Below are 16,158 nucleotides of genomic sequence, written 5' to 3'. Positions count from 1 at the left end.
GGCAAACCCTGCAAACCCTGAAGTTCAGTCGTCGTGGATTAGACCCATGGGGTGATGGCTTAGTGGAAAATTTTTGGCCTTTTTGGCCTCCCATCCTCTCAACATGACTTTGCATAAACATGTATCTGTTTTACTCCAACTCCGTTTGCTCACGAGAGGAGATCATCCTCCATTTTGTGCAGCCATGCATACAATCTCTGAGACTCAGCGGCCCAAGGTGAATTATCACGACAAATTCGTATGTGGCAAGTCTGTTAAGCAGAATAATCATTTTAACTCTGACTTTAATACATTGGATGAAGCCAGTGTTCTTGATGTCATTTAAACAATCACAATTTTTGATCTATCTATCTATCTATCTATCTATCTATCTATCTGTCTATCAAGAGAGAGTTTTTACTCAAATATATACACTATTAGTCAAAAGTTTTTGAACAGTATTTTTTTATGTTTTAAAATAATTCATTTTAACTCTGACTTTAATACATTGGATGAAGCCAGTGTTCTTGATGTCATTTAAACAATCACAATTTTTGACCTATCTATCTATCTATCTATCTATCTATCTATCTATCTGTCTATCAAGAGAGAGTTTTTACTCAAATATATACACTATTAGTCAAAAGTTTTTGAACAGTATTTTTTTATGTTTTAAAATAATTATCTTCTGCTCACCAAGCCTGCATTTATTTGATCCAAAACACAACAGAAGCAGTAATATTGTGAAATATTTTTACTATTTAAAATTGCTTTCTATTTGAATATATTTTAAAATGTAATTTATTCCTGTGATCAAACAAAATTTTCAGCATCATTACTCCAGTCTCCAGTGTCTCATGATCCTTCAGAAATCATTCTAATATGCTGATTTGCTGTTCAAGAAACAGCAATCAAATAAGGTTTGGATCAAATAAATGCAGGCTTGGTGCAGCAGAAGAGACTTCTTTAAAAAACATTTAAAAAACTTCTTTAAAAATCGTACTGTTCAAAAACTTTTGGCTGGTAGTATATATATATATATATATATATATATATATTGATTATATTTTAAGTTTTTATATATTTGTTTTAAATGGTTATAAATATTATATAGATATTATGTGTGTGTTTACTTATTAATTATTATTATTATTATTATGCATTAATACATTATAACATTATAACTATATTAATACATTAATAAATTAGGCCTATTATTGGCAGTAACTGTTATTAAAATGATTAACAAACAATATGTAATGTAGATCAATAATAAACATATATAACATTTATGTTAATAAATTACACTTATTTCTATTAAAAATAATTAAAAACAGTATGTAATGGAGATAACTAATAAACAGTAGTTCATTTACATTTCTATATGAATATAAGTGAATATTAATTAATCAACGTATGGCAGTTCTAAATTAATATACATCAACTAATATAGCATTGCATATTGTAATAATGTTTATTGTAATGTACACAATGTAATGAAGTTGTTAAATACCACCGTCTATTATTAGAATAATATTTCCATTTTCATAATCCATGGGTCTTTCCTTCCGTGACACCTTTTCCCTTTTTTCTTCTTCTTCATATTATCACACAGAAAAGCAGCCATATGGTGGTATGAGCGCAGGGACTGAAGCATAGTCAATCTCCACAGCCTCCACAGTAATGGAATGCTTGCCAGAGCTAGACTGTTATTTTTCCAGTCCCTCTGGTTCACAGCGTGCGCCCCAGGGCCCGTCCATCCCCATACACAGCGTACCACTCAAGTGCTACAAAGCAGCATTCAGCCTCCCCAAGAGTGAAACAAACAAAGAAAACCCCCATAAATAACTTTCACTTTATGTATATATGTGGTCTGTATAATTCTATAATGTCATTCAACCACTACTTTTCCTATACAGCATTAATATAATATTTTCTAAATAGCCCAGTTCAGTGATTCTCAAAGAAAAATTAAATATGATCATATGTGTATGTCTATATATCTATATATATACATATATATATATATATATATATATATACTGTATGTGTGTGTGTGTGTGTGTGTGTGTGTGTGTTTGTTTGTTTCTTGTTTTAAGCATGAACTCCCTTAATTTTAATACATTTTTCAGAAAACAAGACTTAATATCTGAAGTCATTTTGCTTCTAAAGTAAATGTATCCTGATTTGAAAATGTTTAGATTTTTGCATTGGAAGTCAAGACTAAATTACTAAGTAGGAAAATCATTTTTTGCACTGTAGAACTTTGAAAACACTGTAGAAGTTTGAAATTGTTTTATTATTTTATTATCAATGATGTATTATTATAGTCTTTGTTAATATTTTTAATTAATTTATTTTGAATATATTATTTTCTTCTATATTTTGAATTTTTGTTTTTGTAATTTGTATTAGATTTTAAATGTGTAAATATAATATAATAAATATAATATAATATAATATTTTTTTGTTTATTAGTTTTAGTTTAGTTTTAGATATGTTAGTACTTCAACTTAAACTAAATGAAAATGAGAAAGGCTGCCATGGCAACTAGCTGAAATAAAATAAGTTTAAGTTTTCTTTTTATGTTATTTAAGTGAATGTTAATGATAATCACCCTGGCCTAGATTATCATAAGTGATCATATAAACATTTTGACACCTCATAACAGTGAATAATTATTTCACGGTACATTTACCTTGTCCCTGATGCCCTGTCGAACCGATTCCCTCTCCGCTTCCATTTTTGCATACTTTGCCTTCCTCTCCTCCTCCTGTTGCCTGAGGGCTTCCTGTCTTTCTTCCTCCTTTCTGTCGGCATCAGGGTCCTTCTCCTCCTCGCCCCCTAGCATTTTCCCCATGTCTTTGGTCGCCCCTTTGAGAAAAAATAAGGAGAGAATCAGGAACAGGAAATCACGGACTGCATACTGGTCACAAAAAGGGACTTCCAAAGACATTTGGAGGATAACCTCTAACACAAGGTGAACTGAAAATCTGGTAAATTAGTTCTCACTGTCATCCAGTTTCTTTTATAAATACTCTCAATGATGACTGCTCTCTTTGTCGGCAAGACATGCAAGTAGGACAGCCGCCAAGAAAAGGACAATAGGTCAGATCGTTATAACAAAAGGACTCCATTAGGGCCATGAGAATACAGGAATTTGACAAAGCAGATAATAAGTTCTGATTGCATCTGCAACTCACATTCATCAGTCATCAGACTGCTTGTTAGCGCTCCGCAGTGTGACTATGTGAGACGTCGTGTATCTCTCCACTGATTGGTCAAACCTTATTATTGCAACACAATGTTAGGTTGTGTCAGACTTACTTTTGTTAATGAGTATGTAATTAGAATTTAGCAAAAGACAAGTGCTTAAAATCACACATACAGTATCCCTTCAAGAGCAGCCAGCTAATACGATCCTATAATACACAGACACTGACACTGAACATACCATTAAATCAGGGGAAATAGTGGAAATAATGCATTGATTTTGCATAAGATGAACATTCATTGTCATGATATTGTGTTGTAAGTTTAGAAAAAAACGAATCTGCATATGCATTAATTTTAATATGTTTCAGTGTTAATTAACAACTTTGCATTGCGCCACTTACTGTACATATTCATTTAGCAAATGCTTTTTCCCAAAGTGACTAACAAATGTAAAGTATAACAGATTTTTTATAATGTATATAGAATTAGTGCACTAAAAGGATTTAAACAAATGCAAAAAGATCCATGTCTTTTTTGACCGAATTGCTCATGTTATAGCTTTCTTCATTGGTAATTCATTTGATGAATTACCGTATTGTCCCGAATATAAGACAATGTTTTTTTCTTGGAAATACATCTGAAAAAACGCGGTCGTCTTATATTCAGGGTCTAGACTTTGACATGTCAATAATACACCCACAACACTAGGCCAAATACGTATAAAACGAGTGTGCCATGAAATACGTAATGTAATGCATGTTGTAAAGATCGCGAGTAAAAACAAAAGAAAAAGAAAACCTTACAGCTGCATGAGGCGTGACTGTCACGTTAGCCTGATGAGACCAAACTCCCTTTGTGATTTTAAAACGTAAGACAGTACCCAGATTTGAAGACTACAGTAAGATTTAACTTCTACTGTTAATAAGATTTTGGTAGGCTACTATTAGATGGATAGCCTAAATGTCCTAATTCAGATGGGCTACCTCTTTTTTTGTTTTTTTTTAATGGTATATCAAAAAGTGAATATTTTTTAAATGTGATTGTTGGTACATTTTACCAGTTTTTACCATACTTTCAAAACAAAAATTAAAATAGGACAAATATGCAATATGATAATAATTGAAGACAAAATGTGTTTTACTGAGAAAAAACAAGATCTGGTTTTTAAAAAGCCTTTTTCCAAAAGGTACATCTGGAAAAAGGGGGGGGTCGTCTTATAATCAGGGTCGTCTTATATTCGGGCCAATACGGTAACACAAATGTAAAGCAGAAATATGGCCCTTCAGTAACAATGAGCTTTCAGATCTAAACGTTGTTTGTGACATGATATAATTATATTAAATCAGAGCAAAAAGTCTTAAATCCATGGCATCAAGTGTTGCATGCACTGCAAAAAACTGAACATCTTACTCAGTATTTTTAGTTTTCCAATACAAAAATCTAAACCTCCTTGAGTCAAGATACATTATTCTTGATACATCAAGATACAAGATACTTGAGATGCAAATTAAACATATGAAGTCTTGAAGTTTTGAACAAATCATGAAGTCATAAGTCATAAAACTGAACAAAATTAACTGTGTTCATGCTTAAAACAAGAACAAACATTTGGGGAAGGAAACTCAATGGGGAATGAAAACTTGTTTCCCCTTTGAATTAAGTAGATTTTTCTGAGCCCACTGGCAGATATTTGTTCTTGTTTTAATCATAAACTCACTTCACTTTGATAATTTTCTCATAAACCAAGACTTCCTATTTTATGCCATTTTGCCTCTCAAGTAAATATATCTTGATTTAAGAATCTTTAGACATTTGCACTTAAAAGCAACCAAAATACTGATAAAGAACGTCTTTTTTTTTTTTTGCGGTGTGAATAGCAGTACAGTAAAAATTATTTCTGTCAGGATCACTATCGTCAAATATGATTGACAATTAGCATACAGTTTGGATTGGCGGTATGGTTCTGTTCTGGGCAAGAACTCCCTGCTTTTAGAATTAGTCTGGTTCAAAGGAGAATCAGATGGCTGAATCCTGACTGACAGAGGAGGAGCTGGGGATGGAGGAGGGTAATTAGCTATTGAGCAATGCGAAAACTGCTGATAATACTGAGGGACCTTATATATGAATGCTTAGATAGGTGTCGCATTCCTATAGGTAGATGGGGATCAGCTGAGAGTCAGCTGATGCGAGCTTGACTAACATGACCTGCCAGAACTAACGCTACGCTTGATTTCCGTAGCATGGCTATTCAAGCTTCATGTTTTTTTTTTTGTTTTTTTTTTTGTAAAATAAATTAGAAAGTAATGGAGATCTATTGGAAGTTATATTTTCAAACCTTGAAGCATTGCTTATACAAGACATACCTTTATAAAACCTGCAGAAACTGGATAAAAGTGTCTGCCAAATGTAATAAGATCTGATGATACTGTAAGAGGTTCGATTTTAAAATATATTTTACCACTACATTTATCTAAAGCAACTAAAATTCCATTTATGTTACACATTTTTTTTATACCCATTACTGTGCCATTGCTAATGCCGTGCTCTACAGTGTAAGAAAAAAAATCCATAGAAGAAACAGAAAAGGTACTGGTAATTTTCTGCCAGGACATTATCCGTTAAGTTTATGGACATTTCCCTTAAGCCTAAAGTACATATATACAAAATACACACACACACACACACACACATATATACTGTAGGTGATATTCTACTGAAGTAGCATAGAGAAAAATGCAGTTGTGTCAGGCTGTAAACACACTTTCGTTTCCAGGTATTTTTTTGTATCACCAATCTTGTGGTCAATAATACTCAAATAATAGTACAAATCTAGCCACATTCAAAACTACACTTTTTGTCCCACTTGCCACCTTTGTGTCTGAGTTACTGTAGGCTGACATAGCAGAACAGAAGTTATCCAAGTTCATGCAATATGTATTCATGTCACGTCAGTTTGTGCTGGGAGACAGAACGGCATGTAAATGCATGAAGGGTTCTGTTTTCAGTCCAGGAGTTTTGTTCTCCCTGGATCAGCAGTTGAGGGCGGCACACTGCCATTCCACCGGTCCATGAGGTCTGCGTTCAACCTGCGTGACACATGGTCTCGCATTTACTGCTCTCTAGCAATTGATTTTAATGAGTGCTGGGTCTCTCTGACAGCAGAGACGTGTAAAGACTTTAGCCTTCAGATCTGACGATTCACTTCTCTTTCATCAACCTGGGCTGTTCGTTCACATCATATGTGCATGAGGGTTAGGAGGACCAAGCTTATCTTTACTCTGGAGAGGGTTGCTGAGCATATAGTCATATGCTTTTTGATAGGTATTCATGAGAGACCCAGTTTATGGTTAGTGCCAGCAGGAGTCTTATCGAAAGCTGCTAATAACTAGATAGCAAGAAAGTTAAAGTCACAAAAACATTGCTGGTCTACAATTCATCTTTCTACATAATTAGTTTTTGATGTTTTACTGTAAAAAATAAACCCGTGAAATTTACGTAAAAATATGGTATAGCAACAGTTTAGGTTTTACAGAACTCAAACTCAAATTTACAATATAAAAGGTAGGTTTTACTGATATAGTGTTAATATTCTATCTAAAGTAATACCATTTATTTTGTACTAATATACTGTATATATAATGATGTACTGATATAAAAATACAGTACATAATAAAAGAGACACATGATTAGTTCATCACGTGACACTAAAATTATGCAGAAAGCATCAATTTAACAACAAAAGATGAAACATAAAAAGTAAATGTATATAATTAAAAGCAAAAACTATCAAGAAACATAATTATTTAAACAGAATACCATCAAATGTAAAATTGTGGGAATGTCAGTTTATGGTTTTTCTCTGTAAATTATAAGATGACTGTTCGTTTTTACTTCCAAAATCTGTACCATTCTGTGTATAGTAAGGGAACTTGCTGTTAACCAATTAACTTTTTATTTTTATTTATTTATTTATTAATTTATTTTATTTATTTTTACCAAGGCCAAAACAGGCTAATAGCACATGCTAACCCTTTTCGGTTTTTCGGTCAAAAAGACTCCGCAATCAAATAACCTTGGTTGGACCATATGCTCTAAAGAATTTTGAAGGAAAAACTTGTTTCAAAGATACATAACTACATCCATTCAACTTCCAGTCCAATTAATATTAACCATTTTTCCCCAAAAGTTTTTGAAGATCACAGGCGAAAGCCATCGCTCTGTTCTCCCGTTTGAACTCTAGTGTTTTCCATTGTCTGTTTTTAATTAGCGCTATCAATCAATCAATCAATCTATGTTATCTTCCTTGTGTGTGTTTACACACACACACACCATGTCATTAAAGATGTTTTACCAGTGACTGGTGATTATTTTTGAAGATTATTATTTTTAGTCTTAAGTGGTAATAAAGTGATAAAAAGTATATTATAAGAGGTATATTTATTTGTTATGAAAAATCCCATCTTTTAACAGAGAAAGTGATACAGTTTACAATAGAGTACCTCTTATGTGTAAAGTTTTTAATTCACTAAATTATTCAAAAATAGACATTCCTACTCAAATAATTATGAACCAATTTTCTCACTGAACTTTCTGCAAAAATAATAATATATTGTGTTTTCTACTCTTATTGTGCATAAATGTATCCCACTACACTTTTCAAGGTTATTTTTCTCTCTGTGCCTGGGTGTGTGAAGGTCATCTGCACACTGAAGGACCGTGAGAAGGGTGACCAAGTCCCCCGTGGAGCCCGGGCACATGGAGAGAGCGCAAATTCAAGGACTCTGTGTTCCTTTCTTGCTCCATCTGTCTTTATCTTGAGAGCCCAGCGCCACACCCTGCTCCCTGCGAGGACATTAATGTCCACTGACAGATCAGATACCACACGGGACACCCACAAACACTGTCTCTTCCACAGTGCCACACAGCAGAGAGGGCACGACCTCTCCACTACTCTCCATATGTTACCGGTAATCACGTGTCTCATGTGACGTATTTAATCCATCCCAATTAAATGATGATTTATGGTGGTGCTTCAACCTTGAAAAAAATCCAATTAACTTTATGAGGCTTTGAAAACAGATTTTTTAAAACTTAGCATCCTGTCCTTGATTGTCTCTGTAACTCCAAAATGATGTTTTTGATCATAAAAAGTTTCATGTACTCCTGAATTCTAGCAGATTCTGTTGGACAGTTTATCTTCCCTTTTTTGCTTACTATATATACCCTCCCAATTCCCAGTATTGAGGAAACCAAAAAGAGAAGGGCAGTGAGCAATCAGCTTCACCGGTGTGATAAATGTGTCTTTCGGGAGAGGTCGAGTAAACTAAGAACTGTGCAAAAGCCTGGAGCCAAAATGGAAGGATTGGGCCAGTATTCCATGCTCTAATGAGAGGTGGATTTTTTTCTCTTTGGGACTGGGTTAAAGGAAGTGAGGTGTATATCCTAAATCTCCCAAGAATAGATAGGAGAAGGTGTCAGGAGTGCTATCACGAAAGTCTTTTATCACCCATTCTCTGCCATTATCTTCCCTAACCAGCGAGTGAAGGACCAGGAAATAGGACTGATTGTGCAGGGCTGGACTGATCCATCACCGGTCTGGGGCATTTTACAGGTCGCTGTCTGTCTGCAGGAGTTTAGCAGCCATTGTGGCCATTAATTCATGATACATGACAATCTGTGTAAGGAAACAGAAGAAAAAGGATCTCAGTTTTGTTGCTATCTATCTATCTATCTATCTATCTATCTATCCATCTATCCATCTATCCATCTAGCTAACTAGCTAGCTAGCTATCTATCGCTCTGTCTATTGTCGTTCTATTTATTTATCGTTCTATCATGATGTCATTCTATCTTTCACTCCATCCATCTGTCTGTCTGTCTGTCTGTCTGTCTGTCTGTCTGTCTGTCTGTCTGTCTGTCTGTCGTTCTATCATTCTATCATTCTATCATTCTTTCTATGCCATCTAAATTCGCTTCAAGGTATCACTCACTTTCTCTTCTTCTAAATCATATTTGCAGCCTCTCTTCTCTCGTGCAGATCCTCCACCTTTAGTCGTGCGTGCTGGAAGTACTGCAGTCCTGGGCAGCTCAGCATGCTGATCTTGGTGGGCTGCCAGAAATCGTGTACGACTGCAGCTGCCTCTCTCACACTCTATTATTTTCATCTTGCTGGGTACAGAGTTATGGCAGGAAGGCAAGAGCACCCCGTCCCTCAGTACTGAGAAACAGACAGAATCCACTCCACAAAATCTTAACCTGGGGCGAAATAATTATTCGAACGAAATTCAAAGTGCTGCCATCGTTGCCCAATGATTGCCCTTGACCACAGATGCCGTGTCATGTGTAAAGGCTCAGCATAGGGAAATGAGAAGGAAGGAAGAGGAGAGAGGATTGCTTTTGGGGACTGGAGTCCATGGGATATTTAATCTTCAGCTGAAGGATTCAGGGACGCTACTTTGTCTCTATAATGGAAGCCTGATCAGAAGAGCTTATGTTCTTGTAACTTTGAAGATTCTTTCAAGGGTCTATGACGAACTTGTGTAATAGAATCTAGTGTGGTAACCTTGCATACCAATTACCAAGGATCTCAATGACACCTCCTGCCTACTGTCCTCTGTTCCAGTGTCTAAAGGTATGAGGGAATATTTCATAGGTGATTATTTTTAAATTCAAAGGTTTAAAAATAGTTTTCCTTTTTTGCTGGTCTGCTCAGATAAATGATGGAGGATATAAGCCCTGAAAAGAGTGCAGAACAAGATTAATGGGGAGGGGAAAAAAACTAACATTCTAGAGTCTCTAGGTCTTGAAATTCAATTTCTTCTCTCACAAGGAGGTTGTAAGAATGGATCCTACACATTGATGTTTAGGAACTAAAGTAATTCATCACCTAAACTCATCTTGGCCGACTTTGCAAATGCCAAAGAAAGAAAAAGAAAGAAAAAAAAAATAGAGAAAATTATGAGATGGCACCCACATTCGTATTTACTAAAGCACGCAGGATGTCAATATGTTGCCTTGGATACGCCAAATGCTTGTGGAGCTGTTTAATTATGCTGTTTTCTTTCATGTTTCTGTCATTTGTGACCTTGAACATTTTCATGAGACTATTTTTTTCAGGCAAGCTGAGCTCTTGTATTAAAATTTATATGGTAGTCAAACAAAGCACTGCTTTAAGGGTTTAACTGAAGAAACGGACAAAAAGCACCTAATCCAAAAGCATAAATTGGGCTGATAGATAGATAGATAGATAGATAGATAGATATAAATAGTCAGATGATAGATGATAGATAGATAGATAGATAGATAGATAGTATTTTAAGTCTGCACACTTGTTTTTCCTTGTTTGATAATGATTAAATGCTAAATGATGAACTGTAAATGTAACACTTGTTTGTGTTAATTACTTAACTATAGCTAAATGTAGCTATAAATACCACTGAACAGATGATAGAAGTCTCTGATAAATGACCGTTGGCACTGAATGTTATGTGCATTTTACATGAAATTAAAGTATATATATGATTAAAAGAACTTTGATTATTTTGTAGTGAGCAATGCGTTTCACAGCATCTTCTGAGAGCATTTTGATGTTTCTCCACACCTGTGAACAAAACAAGAATTTGAAAAAAAAAAATTATAATAATCCAGCCTACTCTGTGTAATTAAGGTATCTAACTCACCTATTTACTCTATAATTTAAAGAAACCCATGCAAATGAACTATAATGAGATAAGTCTCATTTCATTTGCATATCAGGTGCCACTACACATGCCCCTAATTGTGGATTCGGCAGCCAATTAAAAATGCTTCTCTGGCAGGCTCACAGAGATGGAGCTGGATATTAACACCTACTCTAATACATTTACACATTAGCATTCAACAACCAGCAACTGGACCGGACTCACTTACAAATTACATGCTGCATGTTTGCATTGTGTGCTCTCTTAATTGTCCTTGTCTCACACAATTAGGACTTTTCTTTGGGCCGGCTAATTGGTATTAAGACTTTTAAGTCTGGAATGTTTAAATTGGTTTTTTAACTTTCTTTTCAGACTTCTTATTTCCGCTGCTGGTAAAGTGTTAATAGGGTAGAGTGTTCATGTGTGATTGCATCTTCTAGTGTGGTGCGCCGTCACCTAACACACTGTGAGAATAGATTCAGATGTGCAAATTAACACATACCTGTGCATTGCACTGTGTGCCTGCACTTCATCTGCAGTACATCTTTTGTACTTGCACATGTACGCTGTAAAATATACCTCCATGATATTTTAGAGTAGCTTTTAATTAGGTTGTTTTATACTAAAAGGCAACAGGGGCAACCTACAGGGTGGTGTTAAATGCACAGCGACACATTTTATGTCACTCTGTACTTCAACTATGCTCAAATAAAACTACTGGTGTGTTCATTTTTCATTAATTCAATACATTAAAGTAAAAACAAAATAGCATGTACATTATAGTGCCATCAAAAGGATAGTTTTATTGCTTCACGGTGCCCTTTCACAGCTCATTAGAATTGCTTGAGCTCTCAGTTATGTTTGAGGTACCAAGTTCGTCTCAAATGCTTCTTCTAAAGCTCCTGGAGGAGAAATTAAAAAAAGTAAATAAACAGTATAAAATTATACTTTTGCTGCATAAAATTGAATATAATGCTATAAATGAATTGGAATAGTAATGTCTCGGTTACGTATGGTAACCCTCGTTCCCTGAAGGAGGGAACGGAGATGTCACGTCGGATGACCGACGAATTGGGATCTCGCTTAGAGAGACATCTGCTGCCTACTTATACTCACGCTGTGATCAGCGGCAGCTGGATGCAATAATCGCATGCCAATGTGCATTGGCTCGTTTAGTTTACACTCGAAATAGATTGGTCTCTCTAAGCGAGATCCCAATTCGTCGGTCATCCGACGTGACGTCGAGAGTGACCGACTGAAAGGGAACTCTGATAATATGGTCTTAGAACAGTCTGAGGAGAAATAAGTTTATATAAAATCTCATTGCCGATACAGTATTTGGGATATTAGCTGTGTCTCAATTCAGGGGCTGCATCAAGAATGCAGACTTCAAAGGGTACATCTTCGAAGGCCATTTATGGTCCATTTATGTACATAATAAAAATGGATCTATAAAATAGCATCTTAGTAAGATACAGTATGCCAAAAATGTGTTGTTGTTGTTGTTGTTTCTTGAAACCCAATGCTTTTATTTAGAAGTTGAATCTGGCATTTTCTCTCTCTCAAAAAATAAAAAAATAAAATCCCGTCATCACTGGTGAGCAATTAATCTTCGGATAGTCTAAGGATCCATTTATTGTATCCTTCATGGTCTGGGAAACAAAGGATGAATTTCAAGACCGCATTTGAAGGAGCTTTCAAAATGGAACAGCCTTCATCGTGCAGCTGTGACACATTCAGTCTTCGAATGCAGCCTTCAAAGGATGCAGTCTCTGAATTGGGACAGAGCTATTACTTATTTGAGAAATCAAGAGGTCTCGTTTATGATCTTTCTTGCTTTCATTGAGTTTAAATGTTTACTTTTAAGTGTAACTTTATGCAGGTTTGCATGCTGTAGCAGCAGTAGTGCCAGTACTATGCTCTGCGTCTGATTGGTGTTGCTAAAGTCATATTTTCCTCATGACTGGAGGCCATGCTATTGTTTTCACTGCTGGTTTCTGTTTTTTGAAGCTCTTATTTTTACTGTAGATCATAATAGTATGCATTAATAACCTGTGGTTTTTAAATAATGAACATTTACAGGGGAAATTGCTTTTTTATCATAGAAGGAGTTTCGGTTAAGTTAACTGCTATATTACACTAGCTCTGCTTGTCACATGTCAGTATTAGGTAAGAGTAACTGATAGCTCATTATTGGGCCTGGTAAATGTCAAAATAGGTTGACTAAGGTCAGGCTTAAGGTCCACTGACTGACACAGATAAAGGCCACAGAGAAAGGTCAGACTCAATGATTTGCCATTAGGACAGAATTACTTGAGCCCTCAAGAAACCAACAGCATGGTGCTAATATTAAAAGAAAAAGACTAGATTCTTGCTTCTACTCTCTGTGAATCCAGGAAAAACACATACACATACAAACATTAACAATTGAACATACACTGTTTCAGCAATGGTATTAATTGTGGAGCAAATGAAGTAGCTAACAATGTGATCAAAATTGTTTTCCTTATGAATTGAGTTTATTTTTCCTATAGCAGTCTTTTTTTTCTTGTTTTAAAGGGGTCATATGATGCGATTTCAAGTTTTTCTTTCTCTTTGGAGTGTTAAAAGCTGTTCGTGAATAGATAAGATCCCTAAAGTTGCGAAGACTAAAGTCTCAAACCCAAAGAGATATTCTTTATAAAAGTTAAGACTCATCCACGCCCTCCTAAAACGCCTCGTTTAAACACGCCCCCACATGTCACTGTGTGGGACAATTTGCATAACAACGCCCAAATGTTCACGCAAAGAAAGAAGGCATAACTTTGATTCTCACTGTAGTATTGTTGCCGCCGCGCCATGTTGTGGAGACGCTGTGTGTTTCGTTGTGAAAGCAAAACTACTTTGTTTGGTCTTCCAAAAGAGGACACGATTAGAAATCAGTGGTTAAGTTGTATTTACAACACTGTTCCAGAACAGATAGCTGGCCAATCAGAGCACACCTCGCTTTTCAGAACGATGAGCTTTGTAAAAATCGACGCGTTTCAGAAAGGTGGGGCATAGAGGAGAAACAATCCTCTATGCCCCTTTTTTAGCAACGTCATATGACCCCTTTAAGTATAGTCCTGATTTGCTAATAGGTAGGAAGAAGGTCTTTATGAAGTCTCATAATTTGCTCTGACTTCCTCTGAAAACAAAATCCAGAGATTTCAATATGTTCAAATATTTCTTATTATATTTGTCAAAGACCAAATAACCTGAGCTTAGTTTTTTCAATTGTTTTTAAAGCTCTTTTCTTCTTTTGTATGTCAACAATTGTCTTTTTTATTTCCTCTAAGAGGTTTCAGGAGAAGCACTGGAAACATATCTTGATACTTGGACCAAGAACTAGGTATGTTTCATGAGCTATAAATGAGAAAAATCGAAGCCCTCAAATTCTCCTCTGTTGATCTCTGGCACTTGACTTGGCATTGTAAAGTATTAGCCGTCTAAATATGCCTTTCTTATTCTGTGCAAACATATCATCCTCCACTGTGACTCCCAGAAGTCAGCCATCGATCTCGCAGCCGTTCTGATTCCCAAGATAACTAACATCATTATTCAAATTCGGGCTCGCCTACGTCCCTCCCAGCCTCTGCCTGTGTGTGACGGAATTTGTTTGCATTCAGTTAATCGTGAGATCTATGAAAACTCATTCGAGGACAATCCCATTCCCAGCATGACGCTCATGAGAATGCTATGGACGGGTCAGAGCGACACTTGAAAAGCTCTCGAGTGAGTCTCATCAGAATACATTATTCAAATGCACAGTGTTGGTTAAGCAGCTTGGTATTTGCCCTCCTCTTTCATCGTTTTCTCCCAGTAGCCTTGAAAAAAAGCCATTTGGCGAGACATATTGAAGCATGCGTTGAGCCAATAAGCCAAGGTCAAGGACAATTGCGCTCCATGCAGGTCACGTCATTTGTCGATTCACAGGATTGGACTCACTTTATCTTGCCGACACCATTAAGGTGAAGCTGTGCTGTTTGGCCTGCTGAAAAGAACAGGGTAGCTGGTCAACGCAAGGCTTCTCATCTAGTTTAACCAGAAATTAATGTGCAGTATTACCAGTTGGATTGCATGGCTTTGTTGGTCCACCAGCTAGTCCAGCACCAAATGTATTTATATTTATGCTTAATTTAACTTAATATGTATATTAGGGCTGTTGATTTAACTAATTAATTTGCAATTAATTATGGAAAAATAATTTTTAATGCAATTAATGTTCCTGCCCGGGCCCAGACCTGTAGTCTGCTGATGCAGGATGATGTGATGTAGTCTGTTAGAATTCAGTTATTATCCTCCCAGTATATATATATATATATATATATATACTGTGTAAAATCCTGTGTTCAAAAACTAGTCTTTTTTGAAGTGTAACTAGAAAACTTCTAAACGCATTTATGTTGTAATTACTGTTAACGATTGATGTCCTTGTTTTCTTTAATGTATTGATTATTGTTTTCATGATGTTTTTAATTATTTTTCAGCATTTAACCATGACTTGGTACATGCAAGTCAGTTGCAGGTGGTATTAGGGGGCGGAGCATTCTGAGAGGGTGTTTGATTGGACAAAAATCTGTGTAATGCAGGATTAGTCATTAGCATTTTTGGTCTGGTGTCCTTGAAGAGAAAGGTTTTTAAATGTCAATTGTAAATGGGTATAATTGCTTAAAATGGTCAAACTTTACAAACAGTTAGTTAACAAATTTGATCACAGCACACCCATTTTATTGTAAATAGTATAAAATGATCGGTCCCACTCTATATTAAGTGGCCTTAACTACTATGTACTTACATTTAAATTACTCATTTGGTACAATGCATTCATTGTGTACATACATGTTTTTACATTGTACTTATATTTTAAAATACCTGCTTGCAATTACATCTGTAATTAATTTCTGTAATTACATTTATAATTAGACTGTTGACCAATCCCTTACACCTTAACTCACCTTAAACCTACCCATACCACCAAACCTGTCCCTAACCTTACCTGTATCCCACCTCAATAGCAGAAAGTGTTTTGCAATACAATATGAACACAATAAGTACATTGTAGTTATTTTTTTATGTAAGTACACAGTAGTTAAGGCCACCTAATATCAAGTGGGACCAAATTATCAATCCAGAATCCTTATAAAGTCTGAATAGTATGGATATGCAACCTTTTCTGTGTTGTTCTACTTCATCTGATCCAGAAGAATAGCCTTTATCTATTCTGTTCAAGGCGTTCAGGTATTCATCAATCTGAGGCGTCTGG

At 35.6% G+C, this 16,158-nt stretch overlaps 1 protein-coding gene across 1 annotated transcript in view; it reads right to left on the bottom strand.

Moving 5' to 3' along the window:
- The window catches only part of LOC107746553 (complexin-1-like), a 51,683-nt gene that overhangs the window by 6,492 nt on the left and 29,033 nt on the right, over positions 1 to 16,158 (bottom strand). Inside the window, exon 3 of the mRNA XM_016560809.1 lies at positions 2,678 to 2,853. Within this exon, the coding sequence (XP_016416295.1) occupies positions 2,678 to 2,853 (176 nt within the window). The remainder of the gene's footprint in view (positions 1 to 2,677; positions 2,854 to 16,158) is intronic.

This window comes from Sinocyclocheilus rhinocerous, unplaced genomic scaffold, assembly GCF_001515625.1.
Source record: "Sinocyclocheilus rhinocerous isolate Xijiao unplaced genomic scaffold, SAMN03320098_v1.1 scaffold679, whole genome shotgun sequence".
In the NCBI taxonomy this organism is placed as follows: domain Eukaryota; kingdom Metazoa; phylum Chordata; class Actinopteri; order Cypriniformes; family Cyprinidae; genus Sinocyclocheilus; species Sinocyclocheilus rhinocerous.
The sequence above is the reverse complement of the archived record's forward strand: the minus strand, read 5'-3'. Positions and strand labels throughout refer to the sequence as shown.